Raw genomic sequence first — 24,555 nt, 5'->3', positions numbered from 1 at the left:
GTTCCTCATTCATTTTTTTCCTGATTATAGTAATTTGGTGGATTGAACACACTTGAAATACTGCATTTTGGACTAATTCACTTGTCCAAATGTATCTTCCTTTACGATCCATCTCGGAGCTTAAGATCATCGGGAGAGGCCCTGATCTCGATCCCGCCATCCTCGCAAGCACGACTGGTGGAGATGAGAGACAAGGCCTTCTCTGTGGTGGCCCCCCATCTGTGGAACACACTCCCCATTGAAATCAGGTTGGCTCCTTCCCTCTTGTCCTTTAGAAAAAAGCTTAAATCATGGCTATGGGACCAGGCATTCGAGCAGCAGGCACAGCATTAATAATGTATACTATTTCCTTGATAGACAACGGACAGACCTTGGATTATGACTTTGGATGTGGACTTGGTCTTGAATTTGTTAGATTTTAATTGAATGTTTTCATTTATTGGTTAGTTAACGTTTTAATTGTGATTTTATTGCTATTGTTTGTTTGGCGTCTAATGAATGCTGATTGTAAGCCGCTCTAAGTCCCCCTTCGGGGGTGAGAAGAGCGGGATATAAATGTCTGAAATAAATAAATAAATTCTTATGCAAAAATCTGCAGCTGAAAAGGTTTCTATGGGACAATTACTCCAAATGTTTTCTTGAACTGCTCTCAAGGGGTTTAGTTGCAGTCCTCTTGATTTGCCTTATAATTACCATTGTTTTGTTTCAGAAGAATATTTTCATAATGGATGCATTAAGCAAAGCATTTTTGTCAAATGGATGAACTAATTCTTTTTCTCTCTCTTTTCTTACTAAGCCCTGAGGAGTTATTGAAATGCTTGTTTTATTCCATGAGGCCTTGGGATGTTACATTCTGAGCAAAAGCAATTAAATGTTTCTGGGACAAACGCTGAACAATTTGCAATACAGATGTTTCCTTTTATTGCTGTTCTGGATGCATGACAAAGAAAACGTGGCAGTAACTGCGCAGCAACACATGGAAATTTCCACCAGCTCTAATGGCTAAAGCTTCCATGGCAAAGTCTATTCATGGACCAGACAGCAATTCCGGTTGGGTTTGCAGGCAGTTGTCTGTCTGGAGAAAACGGGCTTTGTATGTCTGTGTTGGAGAGTGTCTTGCCAATAAAGTGGACACACCTTCCTCAGCAGCAGCATAAAACAGAGAGTTCACCTCTGCAGCATTATTTTACTCTATGCACAACTCTCTAATTATTTTATGGTGATATAGTAGTGTATTCTGCCAATGACACAATCATTACATTCTCTTCCATTTTTGTGAAATTTTTTGGAATATCTTGTGCTCTGTTACCAGTCTTGAAGCAATTAATCAAAGAGGAGAGAAAACACGTAACTTTATTTAAGAAAATATATTCATCTTTACAATACAAAAACAAAAACCAATAAACAGGAAGGAAGAAAAATGACCCCCCTCCTTGATTGTTGTTCAAGAAGACCAGTGTAATGATGGAGTTCATCCCAGGAATCCAACCTTTTTCCGCGCTGTTCCAAGACTTTCTTCTTTTTCTAAGATAGTTTGCAAGGATGTATGTAATAATTTCCCCACTCGCTTCCCAGTCTGGTATGCACATGGAAACAAAAAAATGAACACAGCATGACACAGGAGAATTTTAACAAGAAGAAAACATACCATATAGATTGTTTATTTTTAAATGTGAATGCTATTGTTTCAAAAACTGACCTACAGCAAACAGTTACATTTGAATCTGGTTAAAGGCTTACTTAAAAAAATAACGAAAAACTAGTTTTGTGCTTCTCTTTAACATATAGTAAGACTCAACCACAGCAAAGTTTTCTTGCTTTAAATTAGTCTGTGGGTACATCTTCTGTCAACCTAGCAGTCTGAAAACATGCAAATGTGAGTAGATCAATAGATACCACTTCAGCGGGAAGGTAATGGCGCTCCTTGCAGTCATGCCGGCCACATGAGCTTGGAGGTGTCTACGGACAACGCTGGCTCAAATGGAGATGATCAGCAACCCCCAGAGTAAGACACGACTGAACTTAATGTCAGGGGAAAACCTTTATCTTTATCTTTTTACATCTACACGAGGCATGGGCAAATTTTGACCCTCTAGATGTTTTGGACTTTTCCTAACAAAGTAAGATGGCTGTAATTTCTGGGAGTTGAAGTCCAAAACATCTGGAGGGTCGAAATTTGCCCATGCTTGATCCACACTGTAGAATTAATGCAGTCCCTTTGAAATGGAATGGTTCAATGCTATGGAATTCTGGGAATTATAGTTTGGTGAGGCACCACACTATTTTGCAAAGAAGGCTAAAGATCTTGCAAAAGGGGTTGTTGTAGGTTTTTCAGGCTCTATGACCATGTTCTAGAAGCATTCTCTCCTGACATTTCACCTGCATCTATGGCAGCCATGCTCAGAGGTTGTGAAGATCTTGCAAAATTTTGGTTCCCATATCCCATAGTATTAAGCCATTGTGGTTAAAGTGGTGTCAAACGGCATTAATTCTACAATGTAGATGCACCACATGTTGAATTTGTCTGTATTTATCCAACCTTGAGAAAGTTACTTTTTTGTATTAAAACTCTCAGAATCTCTATCTCAGTGGTTCTCAACCTGTGGGTCCCCAGATGTTTTGGCCTTCAACTCCCAGAAATCCTAACATATCAAATGCACACCAGAATTGGAATGATATCACTATTTAGAAGTACCACTGACCTCCATCATCTCAAATATGCTTTCTGGATCAAGGCTCCCCCTTCCGACTTTTTTCATACAAGTCATGGTACCTCTACTGGTCACAGAAATGAGGATGCTAGCCAAGGAACATGCTTCCTCTTGAAGGGTGGCATCCACTACATGCCTATAACCAATCTGAAAAAAGGAACAAGCAAGAAACTCAAGCTGCAATTCTAGGCATAGTTTTCTGTGAATACAGAAATACTTCTGAGGATACAAACACACATATTTCTATTAAGAACCAATAGACAACTATATGTTATATCTAGGAAACTCTAGGTCTTCCAGGGTGATTCTATGGTCAACTTTGCAAAAAAGGTTAAAGATCTTGCAAAAGGGATTGTTGTAGGTTTTTTGGGCTCTATGACCATGTTCTAGAAGCATTCTCTCCTGACATTTCACCTGCATCTATGGCAGCCATGCTCAGAGGTTGTGAAGATCGTGCAAAACTTTGGTTCCCATATCCCATAGTATTAAGCCATGTAGTTAAAGAAATGCCCTGGAGGATCTAGAGATTCCTAAAGTGGTGTTCTCCCAGGTAAAAAATATTTGTGAGGGTCCCTAACCTCAGTGAATATGGAGGACTGAATATACTCTTCCCTACCTATGAGTACAAGTACCCTGTATGTCTTGATGGCCTCTTCATCAGATTATCCATATGTTAATCTTTAAAGTATTCCACCTCACCATCTAAGGCAGTGTTTCTCAATCTGGGGGTCGGGACCCCTGTGGGGGTCGCGAGGGGGTGTCAGAGTGGTTGCCAAAGACCATCAGAAAACATAGTATTTTCTGTTGGTCATGGGGGTTCTGTGTGGAAAGTTTGGTCCAATTCTATCATTGGTGGGGTTCAGAATGCTATTTCATTGTGGGTGAACTATAAATCCCAACAACTACAACTCTCAAATGGCAAGGTCTATGTCCCCCAAACTCTACCAGTGTTCACATTTCAGCATATTGAATATTTGTGCCAAGTTTGATCCAGATCCATCATTGCTTGAGTCCACAGTGTTCTCTGGATGTAGGTGAACTACAACTCCAAAAACTCAAGGTCAATGTCCACGAGACCTTTCCAGTATTTTCTCTTGGTCATGGGAATTCCGTGTGCCAAGTTTGATTCAATTCCATCATTGGTGGAGTTCAGAAGGCTCTTTGATTTTAGGTGAACTATACATCCCAGCAACTCCAGCATTACCAAATGACAAACTAAATCACCCCCAACCACACCAGTATTCAAATTTGGGCGTATTGGGTATTTGTGCCAAATTTGTCCAGTGACTGAAACTATATCCTGCATATCAGATATTTACATTATGATTCACAACAGTAGCAAAATTACAGTTATGACGTAGCAATGAAAATAACGTTATGGTTGGGGGTCACCACAATATGAGGACCTGTACTAAGGGGTCGCAGCATTACAACGGTTGAGAACCACTGATCTAAGGTGAGATGAATGACAGGGCCTTGCTGGTAGCTGCACCTGGTTTGTTAAACACTACTCAAGCAGGCCGATCTAGTATCTATTTTCTGACCTTCTGACCATCAAGTAAAACAATGCAAGTTTTGCTTCCATCTCCTACTACTTTACTTTGGAAAGAATGAAAAATGAGTATGGTATACTAGAAAAACCTTGTCTGATATTGAAAGCTTGCTGTGACAATAAAAATGTAGGCAGTCAACCTCTTAAGAGAGACAACTGTAGAGAAGACCACTCAAGAATTTTCAGATGCTTACTTTGCTCAGTGTTACAATGCAGGGGACATTATCTACATTAAGCCGAATACAGTCATAGGGGTCATCGGAGAGCTCAATTTCCCGTCCTCCTTCGTCATCCAAAACACGCACTTTGGGTATCCTGAAGAAAAAAAGAATTGAATGTCAACCAATATGCCACCCTTGAGAATGTGTCATGAGAATCTACCCCATTTCTCTACCAAACATTCAAATACGACAGAAGATACCCAACTGAAGAGTCGCATGTTTTATTCTAATACCATGAATAAATGCTTATATAATAATTTGTGTGACAGACAACAAGGAAAGCGGGGGCCAGCAGCATTGCCCACTACAAAAGTTAAATTCACAGAACAGTGTGCTGTGCATTTGATGCTTTGTGGACATATCAAATGCACAGGTTATACCAATGAAGATATAGCTTGTTTTGGTGTGAACTAGGACCATTTCAATAATCTTCCATTTGCTTGCAATTTAATTGAGAAATGATAACAAAGCATGTATAAAGGTTATATGGGTGCCACAGCTTCTATAGCGTGTCAGTGAATTATTAGTGTGTTTCATATCACTATCAGCAATCCTGGACTCTTTGGAAAAATGGTAGGATATAAATGTGTGAAATAAAAATATGTAATAAATATGGTTCCAATAATGTGGTCCCACTCTGATGTATTTCTGGGTGATAGCATCATCTGCCGTGTGGCATCATCAACAAACATCCATTTAGAGCCAAATCTAGGTCTAGCCAGAAGAGTGTTCAAGCTGCAATATCTACCCCCAACCTTCATGCCTTTAATGGTAATGATAATCTTTATTTCTTATCTGACTCTCCTCATAGTTCAAGATGGGTTACAACATAGCTAAAACACATAATCATCTAAAATATTCTATAAAATACACATATCAAAATGTATTTCTACAAAATACATTTTAAAATACACAGAAGATTAAACACAAGACGCAAGTTTAAAATTTGTCTTTAGATGGTTTTTACATTCAGACCGCTCATTTAGCTGTCACAGCTCTTCTGGCAGGTCATTCCACAGTCTTGGGACAGCCAATGAAAAGGTCCTCTGAGTGACAGTGGCCAGTCAGGTTCTGGTTGTTTGGAGTAGCCTTCCCTCAGAGAACCTAAGTGTTCGGCACGGATTTTACAGGAGAAGGCGATCCTGTAGATAACCTGGATCCAAACTATGTAGTGCTTTATAAGGCTAACACTTTGTTCTTTGTCTGGAAACTAACTGGCAGACAGTGGAGGGTCTTTAGGTGTAATAAGTTCACTCCTAGATGTACCTGTAACCAATCTGGCTGTCGTATTTTGAAACAACTGGAGTTTCTGAACTTGGTACAAAGGTAGCCCAATGTAAAACACACTAAGGATGTCCAACCTTGAGTTACCAGCACATGCACTACCATCTTAAGGTCCTCCAAATCTAGGAAAGGGCGCAACTGGTGGATCGGCCGAAACTAGTAGTTAGCACTCCTGACAGTCACATCTAAATGGACTAACATTTGGAGAGATGCATCGAGGAGCACTTCCAAGCTGTGAACACAGTCTTTCAAGGGGAGTGTAACCCCATCCAGGACTGGTTGACACACCTCCACCCCCAGGTTAGGACACTTGATGGCAAGCACCTCTGTTTTGTCTGCTTCAATTTGTTTCTCAATTCGTCATCACTCCCCTCTAAGCCAGGTTTAGAAGGGCATCATCGCCCTCCTCCAGGCTGGACCCAGGAGGGCTTCATCATCGCTCTCTTCCAAGCCGGACCCAGGAGGGCCTCGTCATCTCCCTCTTCCAAGCTGGGCCCAGGAGGGCCTCATCATCCCCCTCCAGCAGTCCCTTTGGGGAGATAGGGCAGTATATAAATAAAGTATGATGATGATGATGATGATCTCATTCAGCCCATTACTGTCTCCAGGCATTCATTCAGAGGAGACACGCTGTCTTTAGCTGAGGCTGTTTTTAAAGGCACGGAGAAATATATTTGGGTGTCATCAGCATGCTGATAAAACCCCGCTCCATGCCTATGGATGATTTCTCCCAGCAGTTTAATACTATATTTTAAAATTGTATTTCTCTACAGTATTTACAGAAATTAGATGACAACTCCCATTATCTGAGATCATTGGGCATTCTAACTGGTGTTGTTTAGAATTTACCCAAAACATCTGGGAGAGCATCAGGTGGGGGAAGATACAACTGTAAAATGAAAAAGCACCACACACAACACAGCACTTCTTGTTTTACTAATAGCATCATAGTTATGATCTATCACATTTACCACAAATAGTTACATGCACTCAGTCAGTTCAAAGCTGACAATTTCTTTTGTTATCACTAGCTTACAGTCAGTTTTAAATACACGCAAAAACACCAGAATAGAAGGGCTTTTCATTAAACCTTGGAATAAAGTTTTGTTCTCATTTTGTAATTTTTTTACAAATAAAATTATATCAGCAAATAATTTAGAACAGCCTTCCCATCTGTGACAGAGGAAAGGCACATTCCCAGAATAATACAGATTTATTCCAAAGTTGGGGCTTTTTCCTTTCAAATAAACAGCCCAGAACTGTTTTGTACTTGGCCAAACTGCTATGTAAGGATTATATAATATAGCAAGAAGAAAAACACAGGACAAGATGTTTTTAACTAGACCGCTTGGCAAAGTTAGGAAGCTTGATGGAATTACAGTGTTTTGAACCTGGCTGGAGAACTAAACTGGGAGTCATGGAGAGAGTGACCCATCTCTGATTCAGGCTAAAACAGAGCCTTTTGCTCCATAAATTCTCTTCTGAAAATCATGTATGCTCGCTTACCTGGTATTAAATAGAGCTGCTTTTACTGCAATGGAAATGGCATCAAACAAGTTGCCACCGCATTCCAACAGCTGAAAGAAAAAAATAATAGTTACTTTTATATGATAAATCTTACAAATGTAGCAATCCAAAAACCTCTGAATGTATAGTATTTGTGCTGTTTCTCCCTCAAATATATTTGAATATAAATCACCAAATCACAAAATGTTTTCAATGATAAGAGGACTAATCAAACAAACCTTTACAAAAAACAAGCCTGCAGATTTTTTGGCTTGGATCTCAGGGATTGGCTATAGATTGGGGATTAGACAGTGCAAATATTTTTCTCGTTTTGGTAATGGTTTAAAATCTAAATAAAAATATAGTGCTTTCCAGTAAATAAATTAAAAAGATAGTATCTTATGAAGCCAAAAACACTTTGGACAGAAGGACATGTGTAATATGAAATGATCCTAAACCACCTACATAAAACCACATGGGATTGAGTTTACTATTCAAAGGGATCTATTTTAGTATTTAACTAGTAAGAAGACCAAGAAAAGCCCTCAGTACAAAGTTTATGTACTTAAGTAATAGATGGCTGAAGATATTTAATTGATTTAAAACTGGGTCATCAAAGTTTGGACATACTATACTAGTATTGGGGAAATGATTCCATTACACTGTTCTACAATATTTTCAGTTTTTCTCAGTTTTGGAAACGAAATGTGCCGTTTCTTAATAAATTTAACATGCTGAATTCAAATATAATAATTAAATGTGTTAATTGGCTCTGGTTTTTATGCAACAGCTATTTCAATTTTCTCCACAATAGGTAATTCGTTAATATTATGATAATGCGCCTAACCTTACTGCATGTATATAAACCGTGAATATTTACTACATTTTAGTCAAATTATATTGCCAATAGTTTATACATGAGAAATATTTATTTAATTAGTCTATTGTTTATGTTTGTGCAGCAAGAAACTATATTAGTAGGCCTAATGCAGTTGAAAAGTCTGAAAGTTTAAATGTCGCTTTAATCGTGACTTTAGTTTATATCCTGTTTGCTTCTCTTGACTTTTCTTTTGTATTCAAGGAAAGGATTCTCTCTTACAATGCTCCAGCAGTAGTCTGACAGCATTGACGGAGTCCATTGGCCTTGATATCTTTTTTCCATCGTGCTTTATTTACACACGTGCGAGGCATAACTACAGTAAAAAGAACAATGTAAAACGATGTTTAACGATACTGTCCCAGTTTTCAACTGACTGACCCTCACCGTTCAAAAGCCTGGCGTTATATAGGGTTTTCTGGCTTTTGCACATGGCACTAATACTGCGTCATCAAACTTTCTAGAATATTCTAGAATCTTCCATAGTGTAAGTCGCAACATGCATTTTTTCAACCATACGTGATCACGTGATTGCTTATATCATAAAAACTAGAGCCAATATACATTTTTAAATGTCATTTTCGTTTTCAGCACCCCAAAATCATAAAAGAACAACTATTTTCAGGCCCGCAACTTTTTCTCCGTTGAACAGTGTTATTTGAGGATCCTGTCTAAAGCTAGTAATTTCCTTAAACAACTGGATGCCTTTCATGACCATTCCTCATCTCCAAGATTTTTCAAGTACAAATCACATTTCAAGAACAGCACAATGGAAGCTCAGAGCAAATTGTGTGCAGGAAGACAGAAAGAAAAAGCAGTTATACACAGTAACGTTATGTAGCAATTACTGTATTTATGAATTTAGCCGCAAAACATCACAATGTATTGAAACAGCTGTGGATTCGGGCAGGAGGCAGAGTGTGTTGGATAATACAGAATGATGTATGAGCAAAGGTTGGCTAAGCCAGACTCTACTGTATACTGAAAGTTAAAGGTTTCCCTTTGACATTAAGTCTAGTCACATCCAACTCTGGGGGATGGTGATCATCTCAATTTCTAAGCCGAAGAGTTGGCATTGTCCATAGACACCCTTCTAGGTCACGTGACTGGCATGATTGCATGGAGCGCCATTACCTTCCCACTAGGATGGTACCTATTGATCTACTCACATGTGCATGTTTTCGAACTACTAGGTTGGCAGAAGGTGGGGCTGACAACAGGAACTCACCCCATTCTGCTGATCTGAACCGTCAACCTTCCGGTCAGCAAGTTCATCAGCTCAGTGATTTTACCTGCTGCGCCACTGCAGTCCCACTATATCTATATCTATCTATATATATCCTGCCTTTCTTCCAGAATGAGGCTTACATGAGTGCTAACAAAATGAAAGAAGTATAAGACAATATGAAACAACTCACTATATGTCCCCTTAGCCATTTTTGTACCATCTGCAACTGTCTGTCATCATTGCAGCACTGGTAACCCCCCCCCCCCCCCACACACACACACACAAATTTGCCTTTACATTTTTTGCCAAGCTACTGAATTTCAGTGCAAAAACACAGCAAGTAACTCTTTAAAGCAGGGGTTATCAAACTAAGGCCCGTGGGCTGGATGCGGCCCTCCAAGGTCATTCACACGGCCCCTGGTCTAAACTTTAGACTTAGGATCACCCTAAGTCTGAAACAACTTCAAGTCACACAACAACAACAACAACAACAACAATAACAACCTGAATTAACTTGACTATCTGATCAGCCAAAAGCAAGCCCACAGTTCCCATTGAAACCTGAATCCAAGTTTATGTTGGTTTAAATTGTTCATCATTTTAAATACTGTATTGTTCTTCCATTTTTTTTGCAGTACAAGTAATATATCTGCAGTGTGCATAGTCTAAGTGACAGTGAACCGGTCCTCTGCTTTAAAAGTCTGAAGGCCCTTGCTTTAAAGCAACCACTTGGTTCAAAACAAGGTGCTCATTCCCCATATGTTGTTTATAAGCAGGGACACAAATCATATGCCAGGAGGCCCCGCTTTTATACCCTATGCTACCCTAGAGTTCACATATGACCTCCTGTGTACTTTTTAAAAAATGAATTTCTGCTTCTGAAATGAACATTTCTGCTCCTGACCCTTTCAGAAGTGGTGAGTCGTCCTAAAAATAAGGTGTTGACCCTCCTGAATCTTGTTTTGTATTCCCATGAAGAGGCTTTGCAGAACCAAACTGGACAACATGTATGGAGCCGATATTTTCTGGGGCTGATGCAGTCAGAAAACTAATCACCATTTCAACACAAAAATGCTTGCTTGAAGCAATGGAAAAGCTGCCCTGCCTCTGAATTTGGCTCTGCAATGGAGGTGTGCCTGACCACAATGAATTAGGATCCTTCATTACACAGAGCAATATGATATAATGGAAGATCAACCTAAATGGCATCTACGGATGTGGTTACATTAACACTATCTACCCCAGCTTTGAGAGAAATATAATCATAATTATTGAACCAAGCAATAAGTTTTCTGAAGCTCATCTTTAAATTATGCTATGTAACACAATTTTTGTTCCTGGATTATGAATGTCATTTCCTAATTGGTTCTATCATGAAAACAGTTTATTAAAATGCAAAAACTTTGTTTTTACAGGACATCCTGCCGCACATTTTGCTATAGTTTTTGAATGAATATGTCACAGAGTCTTAACCAATTCAACGTATTTATTTACTTTGTTTTATATCCCACCCTCTCTCCCTCGTAGAGGGACTCAGAGCGGCTAACAATCGACAACAATAGTTTGTGGCAGCCACAAAAACAAAGTTTAACAAGACTTTCAAAGTAAGTACTGCAGAATTAAACAGGAAATAATACTTTCAAACCAGAAAAAGATTTTTTTTCAAATTTGGTGTTATGCTTAAATTTATTTTACTTACCAAGACATCAACATAAAGCACCCAGCAGTGCTCTCTGGGACTAATGCAAAGCAACTTCAAGTCGACACTGCTCTTATTGTCAAATATTCTGTAGAGGGTGTTTGCAATTTCAGTCCCCAGCTCCTCTCCACCTCGGCCTTCAAATTCTGGAGTAGCATTTGCTGAACTGGAAGGAACAATTAATATTTTTGAAAGGATTCTTGGCAAAAATCTGAACACTATGTGTAATTCCTTTCCTGCCACGGGGCACAAACAAATTCAAATGGAACAAATCAACACAAGTATTCTTTAGATAGAAAAGTTTTTGTGTTATTTTCTTTTTTTTAACAGAAAATTTAGTACCTGAGGCATAAATAACAAGGAATAAATAGTGATAGTCCTCAAGTTTACCATACACACACGTTTTCATTTAGTCACCAAGTTTATCATAATATTCTCCTTTATAATATTTAACATTTAATTCATTCTTTATTCGGGTTAAGAATAAGGAACAAAGCAGAAAATTGCTAACAACATAGCCTGTTGACAAGTGACAGATTAAGGAGACAAATGCAGTGGGTGAGAACAGATCAAAGTGACAGCATCATCACTGTTGTTTTTTTTAATTGGCTGTTGCTGCATTGAATTTATTTATATTTTTACTAAAGGAATCTTTATTTCAACACATAAAAAGCATTTCTAAAGGACATACAATCCCCTCCCCTGTGGAAAGCCACCTACACAAGAGTACTGGCATAAACCAGAGCTAAGAAGTCTTACTTTTTTGGACCACAATTCACAAAATCTCCAGGCAGCACTCTCAGTACTGCAGTGAGCAGTTCTAGCAAAGGGCTACACTGAATACCAATCTGAGGCATGTCAAACCACAGAATGCTGTGGCGAACAGTGGGGATGAAAAGATCATGCTTATGGGCAACTAAGTACCCCGTTTTCAAGCAGAGACAACTCTAACATAACCCCACATTCCATAGCAGCACTCTAAGAAAAAGGGTGTCTTCCTGGCACGATACAGACAACCACAGTAGTGGCCCAAATGAAGAAATCTTAGTATTTCTAATAATGACAACTCTGGGCAACTATCAGGGGTTAAGGGGGCCCAGCAAATCAAATCAAATCATTTATTTCGGTCATTGACCGGCACAGGAAATAGAGTCACACTTTCATACAAACTTGGTATGTTTGGCACATTAAAAATACAAATATAACTACTGAAGCACAATATGGGTGAGGGAGCGGAAGGGAAGGGGAAACAGGTTAAAAACATACAATGCCCAGATCCATCACCAAATTGTAGATTCAGAGAAGAAGATTACTGGACAAACAGTTAACTTTTGGGACGGATTTTGTATGCTGCTGCACAGAACTTTGCAACATTGTAGGTTGTAGCTGAATTAATATCTGCAAGAAGCAGGGAGGTATAAAATTGTCCTGAATGGCCTGGGTGCTTGTATAACAGAGGTAAGGGGGCCCAGCAGTACCTTTGGAGGGGTAGTAAAAGGTAAAGGTTTCCCCTTGACATTAAGTCTAGTCATGTCTGACTCTTGGGGGTGATGCCCATCTCAATTTCTAAGCCGAAGAGCCAGCGTTGTCCATAGACACCTAAAAGATCATGTTGCTGGCATGACTGCATGGTGCTCCATTACGTCCTGCCAAAGTGGTACCTACTGATCTACTCAGATTTGCATGTTTTCGAACTGCTAGGTTGGCAGAAGCTGGGGCTAACAGCAGGAGCTCACCCCACACCCTAGATCCAAACCACCGACCTTTTGGTCAGCAAATTCCACAACTCAACAGTTTAAACTGCTGCGCCGCAGGGGGCTCCCATTGTAGGGGTAATACTACCCTGCAAAAGAAAATAAATCAAAACAATTTTTGTCCCAAAATGCCCTCTAGGAAATAGGGGGCAGTGTCACCCATTCCCGAGACTCCCTGGCCTGTTTGAAGCCCAGGAGATGCTCTTTATTGAAAAAATTAATTGGGCATGAACCAGAAACCACTCCCTGCTTAAAGGAAAAGGCCTCTCCTCGGCCTAAAATGGTTTGGGGAGATGCAAAACATAGCAAAATTGTTCACATGTCCCCTGGAAGCCACTCAGCGGAAAGGTTTATATGAAAGTTTTTGAACTTTGTTCACCCCAAACTGTAATGCATTAATAAAACAAATCTGAATATTAGCGAACACAATAATTCTGAAAGCTCACACTTTATTTCTGTAGATGATGCAAACCCAACAGAGATAAACTTTTCCCGTGTGTGAGATAAGAAATGATGTCTTCGACCTCCACTCTGGCTTTTAAAAAACCCTGCAATTAAAATTTTTTATATATGTGTGTGTGTGTGTGTGTGTATGTGTATGTATATGTATATGTATATGTATATGTATATGTATATATATATATATATATATATATATATATATATATATATATAAAATCTCAAAGAAAACACCTGCTGCTTGACTGATTGAGGACACCTTTTAAATCACTCAATAACACTTTTCTCTTACCAATAAAGCAATTAAATAATGATGTCCTATTCAGAATGTTCTAACAGAATTTTTTCCCAGAGAACATGCAAAAAACCACGGCAGTGTGGGAGAAATAAATGACTATGACAGAACAGTAATTAGAACCTCCCCACGTACAGATATAATTCCCTTGCTTTTCCCCTTCAGTGTTCTTATGATGTACTAACCAACCCACAGCAAAGCATGATCTTTCTTTAAGAAATACTTTATACTTTGGTTTGATTTCTATTCTGATAAAGACAAAAAGTGCATCTGCCATGCAACCCCTACATGTTGCCCAAGGGGCTACTGGAAAGAAAGACTGCATTTCCACTGACCTTGACCCATTGATTGTTTTGCCATTCTAGTCATCCACTTTGGGAGAAAGGGTGAACATGGGAATTGGTGCATTAAAGCATGGGGAAAACATTGGCTCAAACTATTTGCCAAATATGCATCAAATTATTATAGAGCAATAATATTTATATACTGTGAGTGTCAACATTCAGGAGAGATGCCCAGTTGAGAACATGCATGGCAAAGGCAAGGTTTATATTAGTCTGAAAACACATTTATTCCAAGAGAAGGGATCCAAAAAGTAGAGGAACTGTCATTGATACAGGAAGCCAGAAAGTCAAACCACGACAAACAGTTGGCCAGCAACACTTGTTCCAATTAGCTTGTAGAATTTGTGGGATTGGCAGAGAAAAGGAAGCTCGGCTCTTATGACTCATTTGCCATATCTCACATACGAAAAGTTAACAATTCTTGTAACCTACATAATATGCATGGTAAGTGACATAATTTGCATTAGAGATCTCCCAGGTTAGTGTTAGCCAAATTATCTACCACTCTGAGATGTCTAGACTGAAAGTAGCATACACATATTTTAATAAATAAACGTATAAACACTACTTAAAAGAGTTGAACATACAGTGCCCACCATATGTAGATGTCCTCTAAATTCATGCTGTGCCATAGGGCAGCCCTACAGGAAAAAGCCGATTGCTCAACATCAGGTAGAAACAGTCTCTTTCATAATAATACAGTAAAAAAAACCAATATGTCCCAGTGAAACCATCATGCATTGAAAAATACTCAAGCAAATAGAATCTGAACACTTCTAACAGTATGTTTATGAAGGGACATTAAAAGTTTCCTTGGGAGAAAAAGCTCTAACTAGTATCTGATTTACCTGGATTGGACAATTTAGCCTCTACATAATTGTGAACAAACTCCATTTCTAAATTGCAGTAGAGATTTAATAGACAATTCACATGGACATCAAACCATATTAAATCTATAATGCACCGAGGGTGAGATCTGTGCTATGTTCAATTAAAAGACAAATGCATAGCTTTTATAGCAACATCTAAAGACCATTTCTTTAGGCTTAGCATTTTGCCACAATTATAAATTATATTTTCAAAGCAAAGTAATATGCTATGCTATTACTGAGATAATGAATGAAAATGCCTTGAATAATTTGCACTATGCATCGTAAGTGTTGTTGCTGCCTAGATGTGCTTATACTGCATCATTTCATTGCTGAATTGCTATTGTTGCTTCTATCAATATGGATTTATGATAAACACACAAAAACATAATAATAATAATAATAATAATAATAATAATAATAATAATCTTTATTTGTATTCCGCCCTATCTCCCCGAAGGGACTCAGGGCGGATTACAATCACAAAAAGGCAAACATTCAGTGCCCAAGTATGATAACCAAGCAATGCTACTTGAGTCATTTGTTGGGATATATGACTTCTTTTGTCCTGTTCACCCATTTCATGGGAAACCCAGATGTTCTTCCATCCATACTGAGCTCTCCTTTCAAGAATAGAAGTTTCAGTCTGCCAATGTTCCATTGCTCACACTCTTATCATGAAAAGCTGGAAAAATTACAAATATTTTATGATGCTATAACAGTTCTTCCCATGAGTGAACTTTACTTTCAAGGATAGAAGCTGCAATCAGTCAATGATTTGTAGGTTTTTTCAGGCTATATGACCATGTTCTAGAGGCTTTCTCTCCTGACGTTTTGCCTGCATCTATGGCAAGCATCCTCAGAGGTAGTGAGGTCTGTTGGAACTAGGAAAATGGGTCTATATATCTGTGGAATGAGCAGGGTGGGACAAAGAACTCTTGTCTGTTGGAGCTAGGTGTTCTTTGTCCCACCCTGGTCATTCCAGAGATATATAAATCCATTTTCCTAGTTCCAAGAGACCTTACTACCTCTGAGGATGCTTGCCATAGATGCAGGCGAAATGTCAGGAGAGAATGCCTCTAGAACATGGCCATATAGCCCGAAAAAACCTACAACAACCCAGTGATTCCGGCCATGAAAGCTTTCGACAATACAGTCAATGATTTATTGCTCACACTCCTGTCACAAGAAGTTGGAATAATCATTAATCTCAAATGTCATAGCAACTCTTCCCATGACAATCACATACATTGCCCACCTATTACATATAGTATGTAATATGTGTACACGCCCAATATCTAACTAGATCAATCAGAAGCTTGCATACTTGCTCATGGGATTTGTTTGGGTAAATTGCATTGATGAAGATCAAGAAAACAACTTAGTGGTAACTCTCAACATCTTGGTTGCACACTTCATGACTTAAGAAGTTGCCTGAATTTTAAGCACAAAGTCATAAAAGTATTTCTCTTATTCAGGAATATTGCTCAACATATAACATTTTTAAAAGCCAGACTCTAGTTGATTCATTCCTCATTTCAGTAACAGTGCAATTAAAACATAAACATTATAGTGGAAGACTCGCATCTAATGACCACTAGACCAGTGGTTCTCAAGCTGTGCCCCCCCCCCCCTGAGTGTTTTGGCCTACAAGTCCCAGAAATCCCAGCCAGTTTATCTGTTGTTAGGATTTCTGAGAGTTGAAAGTCAAAACATTTGGGGACCCACAGGTTGAGAATCACTGCTCTAGACAAAGAAGACAAGACTCCCATGCCTTTAACAGTGTATGAAAGAGTGAATCTCAGCAGCTTTAACCTATCTTGCTGAAAATAGCTGGAGGATCATAAAAAAACCCTCCCCCACAACCTCACTCTTACCTTTAATCTATTTCCCTATTTTTGCACTATTCCCTTTCTCGCCAACACCCCTCATTTATTATTTTTACTTTTTTTCTTTCCCTTCCCTTCCTAATCCAACCCTCCCCTCATTTTCCTCTTTCCCCTTTTATGTATAATTAAGATTTTTCTTCAATAAACATACACACACACACATACATACACACACACAGATACACACACTACAAAATACATTCAATACAAGGAAGTTTCAGTAAATGATAAAAAAGAAAACACTTCTGGTATTTAAAATCTGTTCAATTGGTGCCATCTAGTGGAGGCTTAATGGCTTAACTTTTATGAAGAAAGCAAGTGTATTCCTGGGCATTACTTTGTTAATAATACATTTCATAGTCAAAGGTTCCCAATCACTCAAAAATAGGCAGAACATGGATGTCAACTAACTTTTTATCCAAATCTATATGTTGTTTTGGTTTTTTTTTTTTTTTTTTTTTTTTTTTGAGAAACTGCAGTCACTTCTGGTGTGAGAGAACTGGCCGTCTGCCAGGATGTTCCCCACTGGACACCTGGATGTTTGATGTTTTACCATCCTTGTGGGAGGCTTCTCTCATGGGGCGTTGGAGCTGACAGAGGGCGCTTAACCTACTCTCCCCGGATTCAAACTGCTGACCTGTCAGTAAGCAGTCCTGTCGGCACAAAGGTTTAACCCATTGTGCCACTGGGAGCTCTGCCAAATACTGTCAAGTTATTTCCAACCTATGGTGAACATAAGATTTTCTTAGCAAGACTTGTTCAGAGGTGGGTTGCCTTTCTTTGAGGTTCAGAGACTTGCTCGGGGCTTAAAGACTGAGCAAGAATTTGAATACTGGTCTCTAGAATCATAGTCCAAAACTTAAACCACTACAAAACACTGGTTTCTACAATACGCATGAGTTGAATGAAATATACATGTTAAGTAAGCCTTGAGAAAGGAAACAAAAACATCTTAAACCTCCTAGAGACTACAGTATTTGAAATTATCTTTCCAAAGGTATCTAAGAATCTCCCCTCCTTTAAATTAAACCAGACTTCACCTTTCTTATGATTTCCATTTTGGGGTCCTGACTAATAGATCAACAAACACAACTTCTATCAGATGAATTCTTATTTTGAAATGGCTTGGAAACATGATTCAAAATAAAAGACAGTAGAATCATTTGCTACATTTTGAGATCTGCTTTTTCTAGTGAAACTGACTGCATCACAAACTTATGCACAAATACAGCATGAGAGTGGTTATGCCTGCTCTCCACTTTCTCTAAGACAAGTAGACTGGCTATGGACAACCAAGGGTGGTTGTTTGGGCAGTGAAGAGGAGCCAGAGAAGAAAAATGAAAGACTAAAAACTAGTAGCTTCATCAGCCATAGCAGAAGGCCCTGGCAGAAGCAGTCATTTGGGCGTTTGTTGCCATCCCCCTTCTTCTCTGAGGAGACCAGTGGACTGGCTGCAGATAACCAGGGGTTGTAGTGAGGGTGTGTGGGGTGCTCCTTTTAAGTTCTCCCTGGAAAGCGAAGGCCATTCTGGGAGAACCTACCATAAAACACACACTGATCTCCCTCTGCTCTCCCCACCAAGCCAAAGTAGTGCCAAAGAGCCATAGCAAGGAACAGTATGGAAGCAGCACTTCTTTTAGGTTCTTCCCAGATGGATAACTGAGAACAGGGTCTGTTTTAGGAAAACCTATTGGAAAAAGAAAAATGCCTTCTCCTGCTTTTCCTATCAAGTTGGGATAGAACCAAACAGCCACCACTAGTGCCATTTTCCTGCTCAGACATTCCAAAGTGACTGAAGTGGTGCTGCAACCGAGAGTAAAGCTGGTGGTGGGTCTGCTTCTTTTAGGCTTTCATCTTTTTTGGGGGTGGGGGGGAGCATTAATAATGTACATTATATTTTGTCCCCAAAAAAAGGAATCTCTTTTTTGAGCAGGGTAGCGAAAGGGCTTTTGGAGTACCTGAATGGGAAAATGACAGCAATGGTGGCCAGAAGGAGCTGGTCCCCAGGTAGAAATGATATTTCAAACACTTGATGCAATGGGTCCAAAGCCTCAAGGTTTTGTTCTTGAATTTTACATCAATCATATCAAAACTCATAATTTTGGTCCCAAAACCTGTCATTGACATACGTGAGGTAAGCTTCTACACAAGCATATACAGTATGTATGTCATCTGGAGTCCATGGAGGAAGGCCAGATCAGCACAATTTATCACCATCGTCTTTGGAAACATCGTCATGGAAACTTTGAAAAGACATATAGCATTCTTAGTCTTGCTGCTAACATCAAATCAGTATTCATGGTATATGTTTTAATTTATACTATGAGCAGCTTGTACTAACCAGTCAACGAAGAATTCCAGGAAGCCTTCATTTGGTTTATCCAACTTTGGTACTCCCATTTCTGCTTTGACTCCAACTAGGATATCTGTGTGACCCTGTTAAAAAAAAACAGCAAATCTTTTGATTTTCCATTGGCACTCAATTCTTCCAGTTTCTATATTGGTGAGCATTATCCTGCACTTCTTAAAAAATAAAAAAGCTTTAAAATCACCATATTAGACTTCTGAAAGATCATGCAAAGTACGAAACAAGTTAACCAACTAATGCATTATCTTAAGAGCTAAAATGCGTAAGCACTGCTAATGAACCATCTGCATTTAACATGTGGTGATAATAACATAGTCAATAGCTGTAATTCCTCACAATAATAACTATTATCAGGGCTGTTAAGCATGATTGTAACTGCAGATTTCACACAGCATATGCTAAGAAATACATGTCATTTTAACAAAGTAGGATGAACACATATATTGCCTGCAGGACCGAGTTTGACTGAGCCCTTCAGCTTTCAACTCTACATTTCATACATGTATTTTTCTTCATTTTTAATATATGAATGTAACTTTTAATTAATTTCTATATTTAGGGGGGGGGGGAGTTCTCAGTAGTTCTTAGGCAGCCAAAATTTAGCCATAGAAATAAATGATAATACAATTCTTCTGACGACGTCCCAGGTTAACTCAACTTGACATGTAGCGATACAATTTATAAATACCCATTTCCACAGCAATTCTGATAATACCATGACCTTCCATTGATCCTGTATTTTTTCCCTTCAACTCCCTTTCTCTATTGATTCCTATTCTCTTTTTTTTCAAATCCCTGAAGACCTTTTCTTCTGATCTCTGCTTCTGAGCCAGCATTCTCTGTCCTTCAGAAAGCTTACCAGAGAGTTCCTTCAAGTTATGTAGCACCTATACCTTACCTGTTTCCTAGCTTCTAGGCTGCTTGCCCAACCAGTAAGCCACCCCTTGTAGCTTTTAGCTAAAAACACATAGAAACTTGCAGCAGGATTAGTTAGGTGTACTTACTAGTTTAACTCTAGCAGATCCACTTGTGTTAGATACTACATCTGTTTCCACTTCAATACATCTATAATCTTCACATCCACGACCATCAACTCGAAGATCCTCCTAAAAGACCCATAAATGTTGTTATTTAGTGCTAACTGACACAGGTAAGTATAAATGTACATACACGATTCCAAAGGAAGGCTGAGTGAAGGAAGATAAATGCTTTTGAGCTGTGGTGCTGAAGGAAAATTCTGAGAGTGCCTTGGACCGCGAGAAGATCAAACCAGTCCATACTCCAGGAAATAAAGCCCAACGGCTCAGTGGCAGGAAGGATATTAGAGGCAAAGATGAAGTACTTTGGCCACATAATGGGACAAAAGCTTGAAGAAGACAATGATGGTGGGGGAAATGGAAGGAAAAAGGAAGAGGGGCCGACCAAGGGCAAGATGGATGGATGGTATTCTTGAAGTGACTGGCTGACTTTGAAGGAACTGGTGTGGGCTAGTCCATGAGGTCATTAAGAGTTGGAAGCAACTGAACGAATAAACTGTTGAAAACTGGAAAAGTTTGTCTGCTGCACTTTCCAGTTTGTTCACAGGTATCTAGGTCGACAGAAATTTAGCCTGTTATATTTCTATCAAGCAGATGTTCAAAGTCAAAAGAGCCACTGGCAAATGTATGAGAACAACAGAACACTTGCCAGAGATCCCCAAATGAGGAACCAATGATCAAGCATTGGTTTCTAAACACTGAGGTATTTGTGCATCAGCATGCTAATTCATTCATTGATTCATATGAAGTTTTCATTCTGGCAAGGGACTGAAGATGGCTTAGGCCCCTTCTATCTGATTTAAACTGCATTGTGAGTCTCCACTACCAGATAATCTGAGATAAGGAGATAATTTAGGGCCCCTTCCACACAGCCGTATAAAATCCACTTTGACCTGCATTATATGCTGTGTGGATTCAGATAATCCAATTCAAAGAAGATATTGTGGATTTTCTGCCTCAATATTCTGGGTTATATGGCTGTCTAGAAGTACCCTAAGATCTGATCCTGGGATATAGGATCACTGTAGAAGGGGCCTTAGAAATCTAAAGTTTGGTTAGAAGGCTTGCCTCCTTAATCTCAGATGCGGAAAATTGGACAGAAGTCCATCAGAGATGTTTACACTTCCTTGCCTATTTTCATGCATATTTTTCAAGAAATTGTGATGCTCAATGTGAAGATAAGAACTGACCTTATCCATAAGCTATGCCTTTGAAACGATTGACAATATCTGAACTTTTTATGTAGATGCCTAAATAAACAAAGACACTAGACCTAAGATCTACAGAGATACTCACAGAAAAACCTAAGAAAGTGGGAGTCCAAAAGTGGCAGGTAAAACTCCAGAACCTCAATCAATGACTGATAACAGATGACAAACTCTCTCCTGGGCACAGAGAAGACTGGGCCACTTGGAAGGAGCTGAATGGACTGTGTTCTGGCACCACAAGATGCAGACCTAAGCTTAAGGAGTGGGGCTACAAAGTGAAGTCCACAACATGTGAGTGTGGAAAAGAGCAAACCACAAACCACGTACTACAATGCAGTCTGAGCCCTGCCACATGCGCAATGGGGGACTTTCTTATAGTGACACCAGAGACACCTGAAGTGGCCAGCTTCTGCTCAAAGGAAATTTAGCATAATGCCAAGTTTTTAACTTTGTGGTTTTTAAAATACATTATAACTGTATTCTTGGGCCCCCTGGTGGCGCAGCGGGCTAAACCGCTGAGCCCCTTCACTTGCTAACCAAAAGGTTGGCAGTTTGAATCTGGGGAGCAGGGTGAGCTCCAACTGTTAGGGCCTGCTTCTGTCAACCTAGCAGTTCAAAAACATGCAAATCTGAGTAGATCAATAGCAGGAAGGTAACGACACTCCATGCAGTCAAGCTGGCTACATGACCTTGGAGGTGTCTATGAACAATGCCGGCTCTTCGGTTTAGAAATGGAGATGAACACCACCCCCCAGAGTTAATGTCAAGTGAAACCTTTACCTTAACTGTATTCTCTATTTGCTTCTGACACGATGTATAAAAAACTAGATCTTGTTTGGTCTTGGAGACTAGTAACGTCAACTCTGCTTAGTACTTGGATGTGAGAACAATAATGAATAATTGAATATCAGGTGCTGTAGGCTATATTACAGAGGAAGAAACTGGGGGAAACCTATCTCCGAGGATTCCTTGCCTAAGAAATTTAAAAGGGTTGCCAGTGAGGCCTGTTCTACACTGTCATATAAAATCCAAATTATCTGCTTTGAACTGGATTATATGACAGTGTAGACCAGGGGTCTTCAAACTAAAGCCTGGGGGCCGGATACGGCCCTCCAAGGTCATTTACCTGGCCCTTGCTCAGAAACTACTTTTTTTTTGTTGTGTCATGAGCGACTTGAGAAACTGAAAGTTGCTTCTGGTGTGAGAGAATTGGCCGTCTGCAAGGACGTTGCCCAGGGGACGCCTGGATGTTTTGATGTTTTACCATCCTTCTCGGAGGCTTCTCTCGTGTCCACGCATGAGGAGCTGGAGCTGATAGAGGGAGCTCATCCACGCTCTCGCTGGATTCGAACCTGTGACCTGTCGGTCTTCAGTCCTGCTGGCACAGGGGTTTAACCCACTGTGCCACCGGGGGCTCCTTGAAAGTACATGACTTGAAAATACACAATAACAATCCTATCTCATCAGCCAAAAACAGGCCCACACTTCCCATTGAAATACTAATACGTTTATATTTGTTAAAATTGTTCTTCATTTTAATAACTGTTTTAAAGTGTTTTTGCACTACAAATAAGATTTTTATTTATCGTGTCAGGGGCAACAAGAACATTGTATTACATTTCTAACAGAACAAAACAAACAAAAAAAACACAGAGTTTGCAAGCTTGGTAGTTGATTAAATGTCCTTTGACCAGTATCTGGCCACTTGGAGTGCCTCTGGTGTTGCCGCAAGGAGGTCCTCCATTGTGCATGTGGCAGGGCTCAGGTTGCATTGCAGCAGGTGGACAGTGGTTTGCTCCTCTCCACACTCGCATGTCGTGGATTCCATTTTGTAGCCCCATTTCTTCCCATTGAAATACTAATACGTTTATATTTGTTAAAATTGTTCTTCATTTTAATAATTGTTTTAAAGTGTTTTTGCACTACAAATAAGATTTTTATTTATTGTGTCAGGGGCAACCAGACCATTGTATTACATTTCTAACAGAACAAAACAAACATCTCGTGGTGCCAGAGCGCAGTCTGTTCAGCGCCTTCCAAGTCGCCCAGTTTTCTGTGTGCCCAGGGGAGAGTCTCTCATGTGGTATCAGCCATTCGTTGCGGTTCTGGGTTTGAGCCTGCCACTTTTGGACTCTTGCTTGCTGAGATATGGACAGTGTGCATAGAAATTCATTCATTTTTTTCCTAATTTTTTCCCTAATTATAATCTGGCCATCCAGGTTTGAGGGACTGTGACCTGGCCCTCTGTTTAAAAAGTTTGAGGACCCCTGGTGTAGACTCATATGTTGTTGTTCATTCGTTCAGTCGTCTCCGACTCTTCGTGACCTCATGGACCAGCCCGCACCAGAGCTCCCTGTCGGCCGTTACCACCCCCAGCTCCCTCAAGGTCAGTCCAGTCACTTCAAGGATGCCATCCATCCATCTTGCCCTTGGTCGGCCCCTCTTCCTTTTGCCTTCCACTTTCCCCAGCATAATTGTCTTCTCTAGGCTTTGCTGTCTCCTCATGATGTTGCCAAAGTACTTCAACTTTGTCTCTAGTATCTTTCCCTCCAGTGAGCAGTCGGGCTTTATTTCCTGGAGGATGGACTGGTTGGATCTTCTCGCAGTCCAAGGCACTCTCAGCACTTTCCTCCAACACCACAGCTCAAAAGCATCTATCTTCCATCTCAGCCTTCCCTAAGGTCCAGCTCTCACATCCGTAAGTTACTAAAGGGAATAACATGGCTTTGACTAGGCGGATCTTTGTTGCCAGTCTGATGTCTCTACTCTTTACTATTTTATCGAGATTGGACATTGCTCTCCTCCCAAGAAGTATGCGTCTTCTGACTCATATAATCCAGTTCAAAGCAGACAATCTGGATTATATGCCAGTGTAGAAGGGACAGGCAGCTTGAAGCACATCAGGAGGGTATGTAGCTCGTTCACAATAGAGAAACACATATAATGGGCTTTAAAAATAAGCATAGGAGTGTGAATACGCAACCAGCAGAGAGGAAAATGCACTCTGCACATGCTCTGACACTTTCAGTTATGAAGCGGCCTGACGGGCAGTCAGTTTAAACGCTGAAGTAGGCGAGGGACGCCTTCCCCGGCCCTGCCTCCTCCCCGCGGCCGTTACCTGGACGCCGTGAACGATATACACTTTCTCCGCTTCGCTCAGCACCACCGAAGCCATGGTGAGGCAAGAGCCAGCCTTCCGCGCAGCCTCAGAACGCCCCCAGTCTGCCCGCCTACTGCTTTCACTGCGCCTTCTA

General features: G+C 39.9%; 1 protein-coding gene across 1 annotated transcript; it reads right to left on the bottom strand.

The window, feature by feature from the left end:
• Positions 1-1,334: 1,334 nt before the first annotated feature.
• On the bottom strand, positions 1,335-24,555 carry EXOSC7 (exosome component 7). The gene is made up of 8 exons (XM_060781779.2): positions 24,420-24,555; positions 20,061-20,162; positions 19,030-19,124; positions 11,079-11,244; positions 7,275-7,345; positions 4,458-4,578; positions 2,703-2,858; positions 1,335-1,576 (listed from the first exon to the last, which is right to left on the bottom strand). Exons 1-8 carry the CDS (start codon positions 24,474-24,476, stop codon positions 1,472-1,474), a joined length of 873 nt encoding a protein of 290 aa, XP_060637762.1. The 5' UTR covers positions 24,477-24,555; the 3' UTR covers positions 1,335-1,471.

Source organism: Anolis sagrei, chromosome 6 (genome assembly GCF_037176765.1).
Source record: "Anolis sagrei isolate rAnoSag1 chromosome 6, rAnoSag1.mat, whole genome shotgun sequence".
Taxonomy (NCBI): domain Eukaryota; kingdom Metazoa; phylum Chordata; class Lepidosauria; order Squamata; family Dactyloidae; genus Anolis; species Anolis sagrei.
This window is presented reverse-complemented; position numbering and strand designations above follow the sequence as displayed.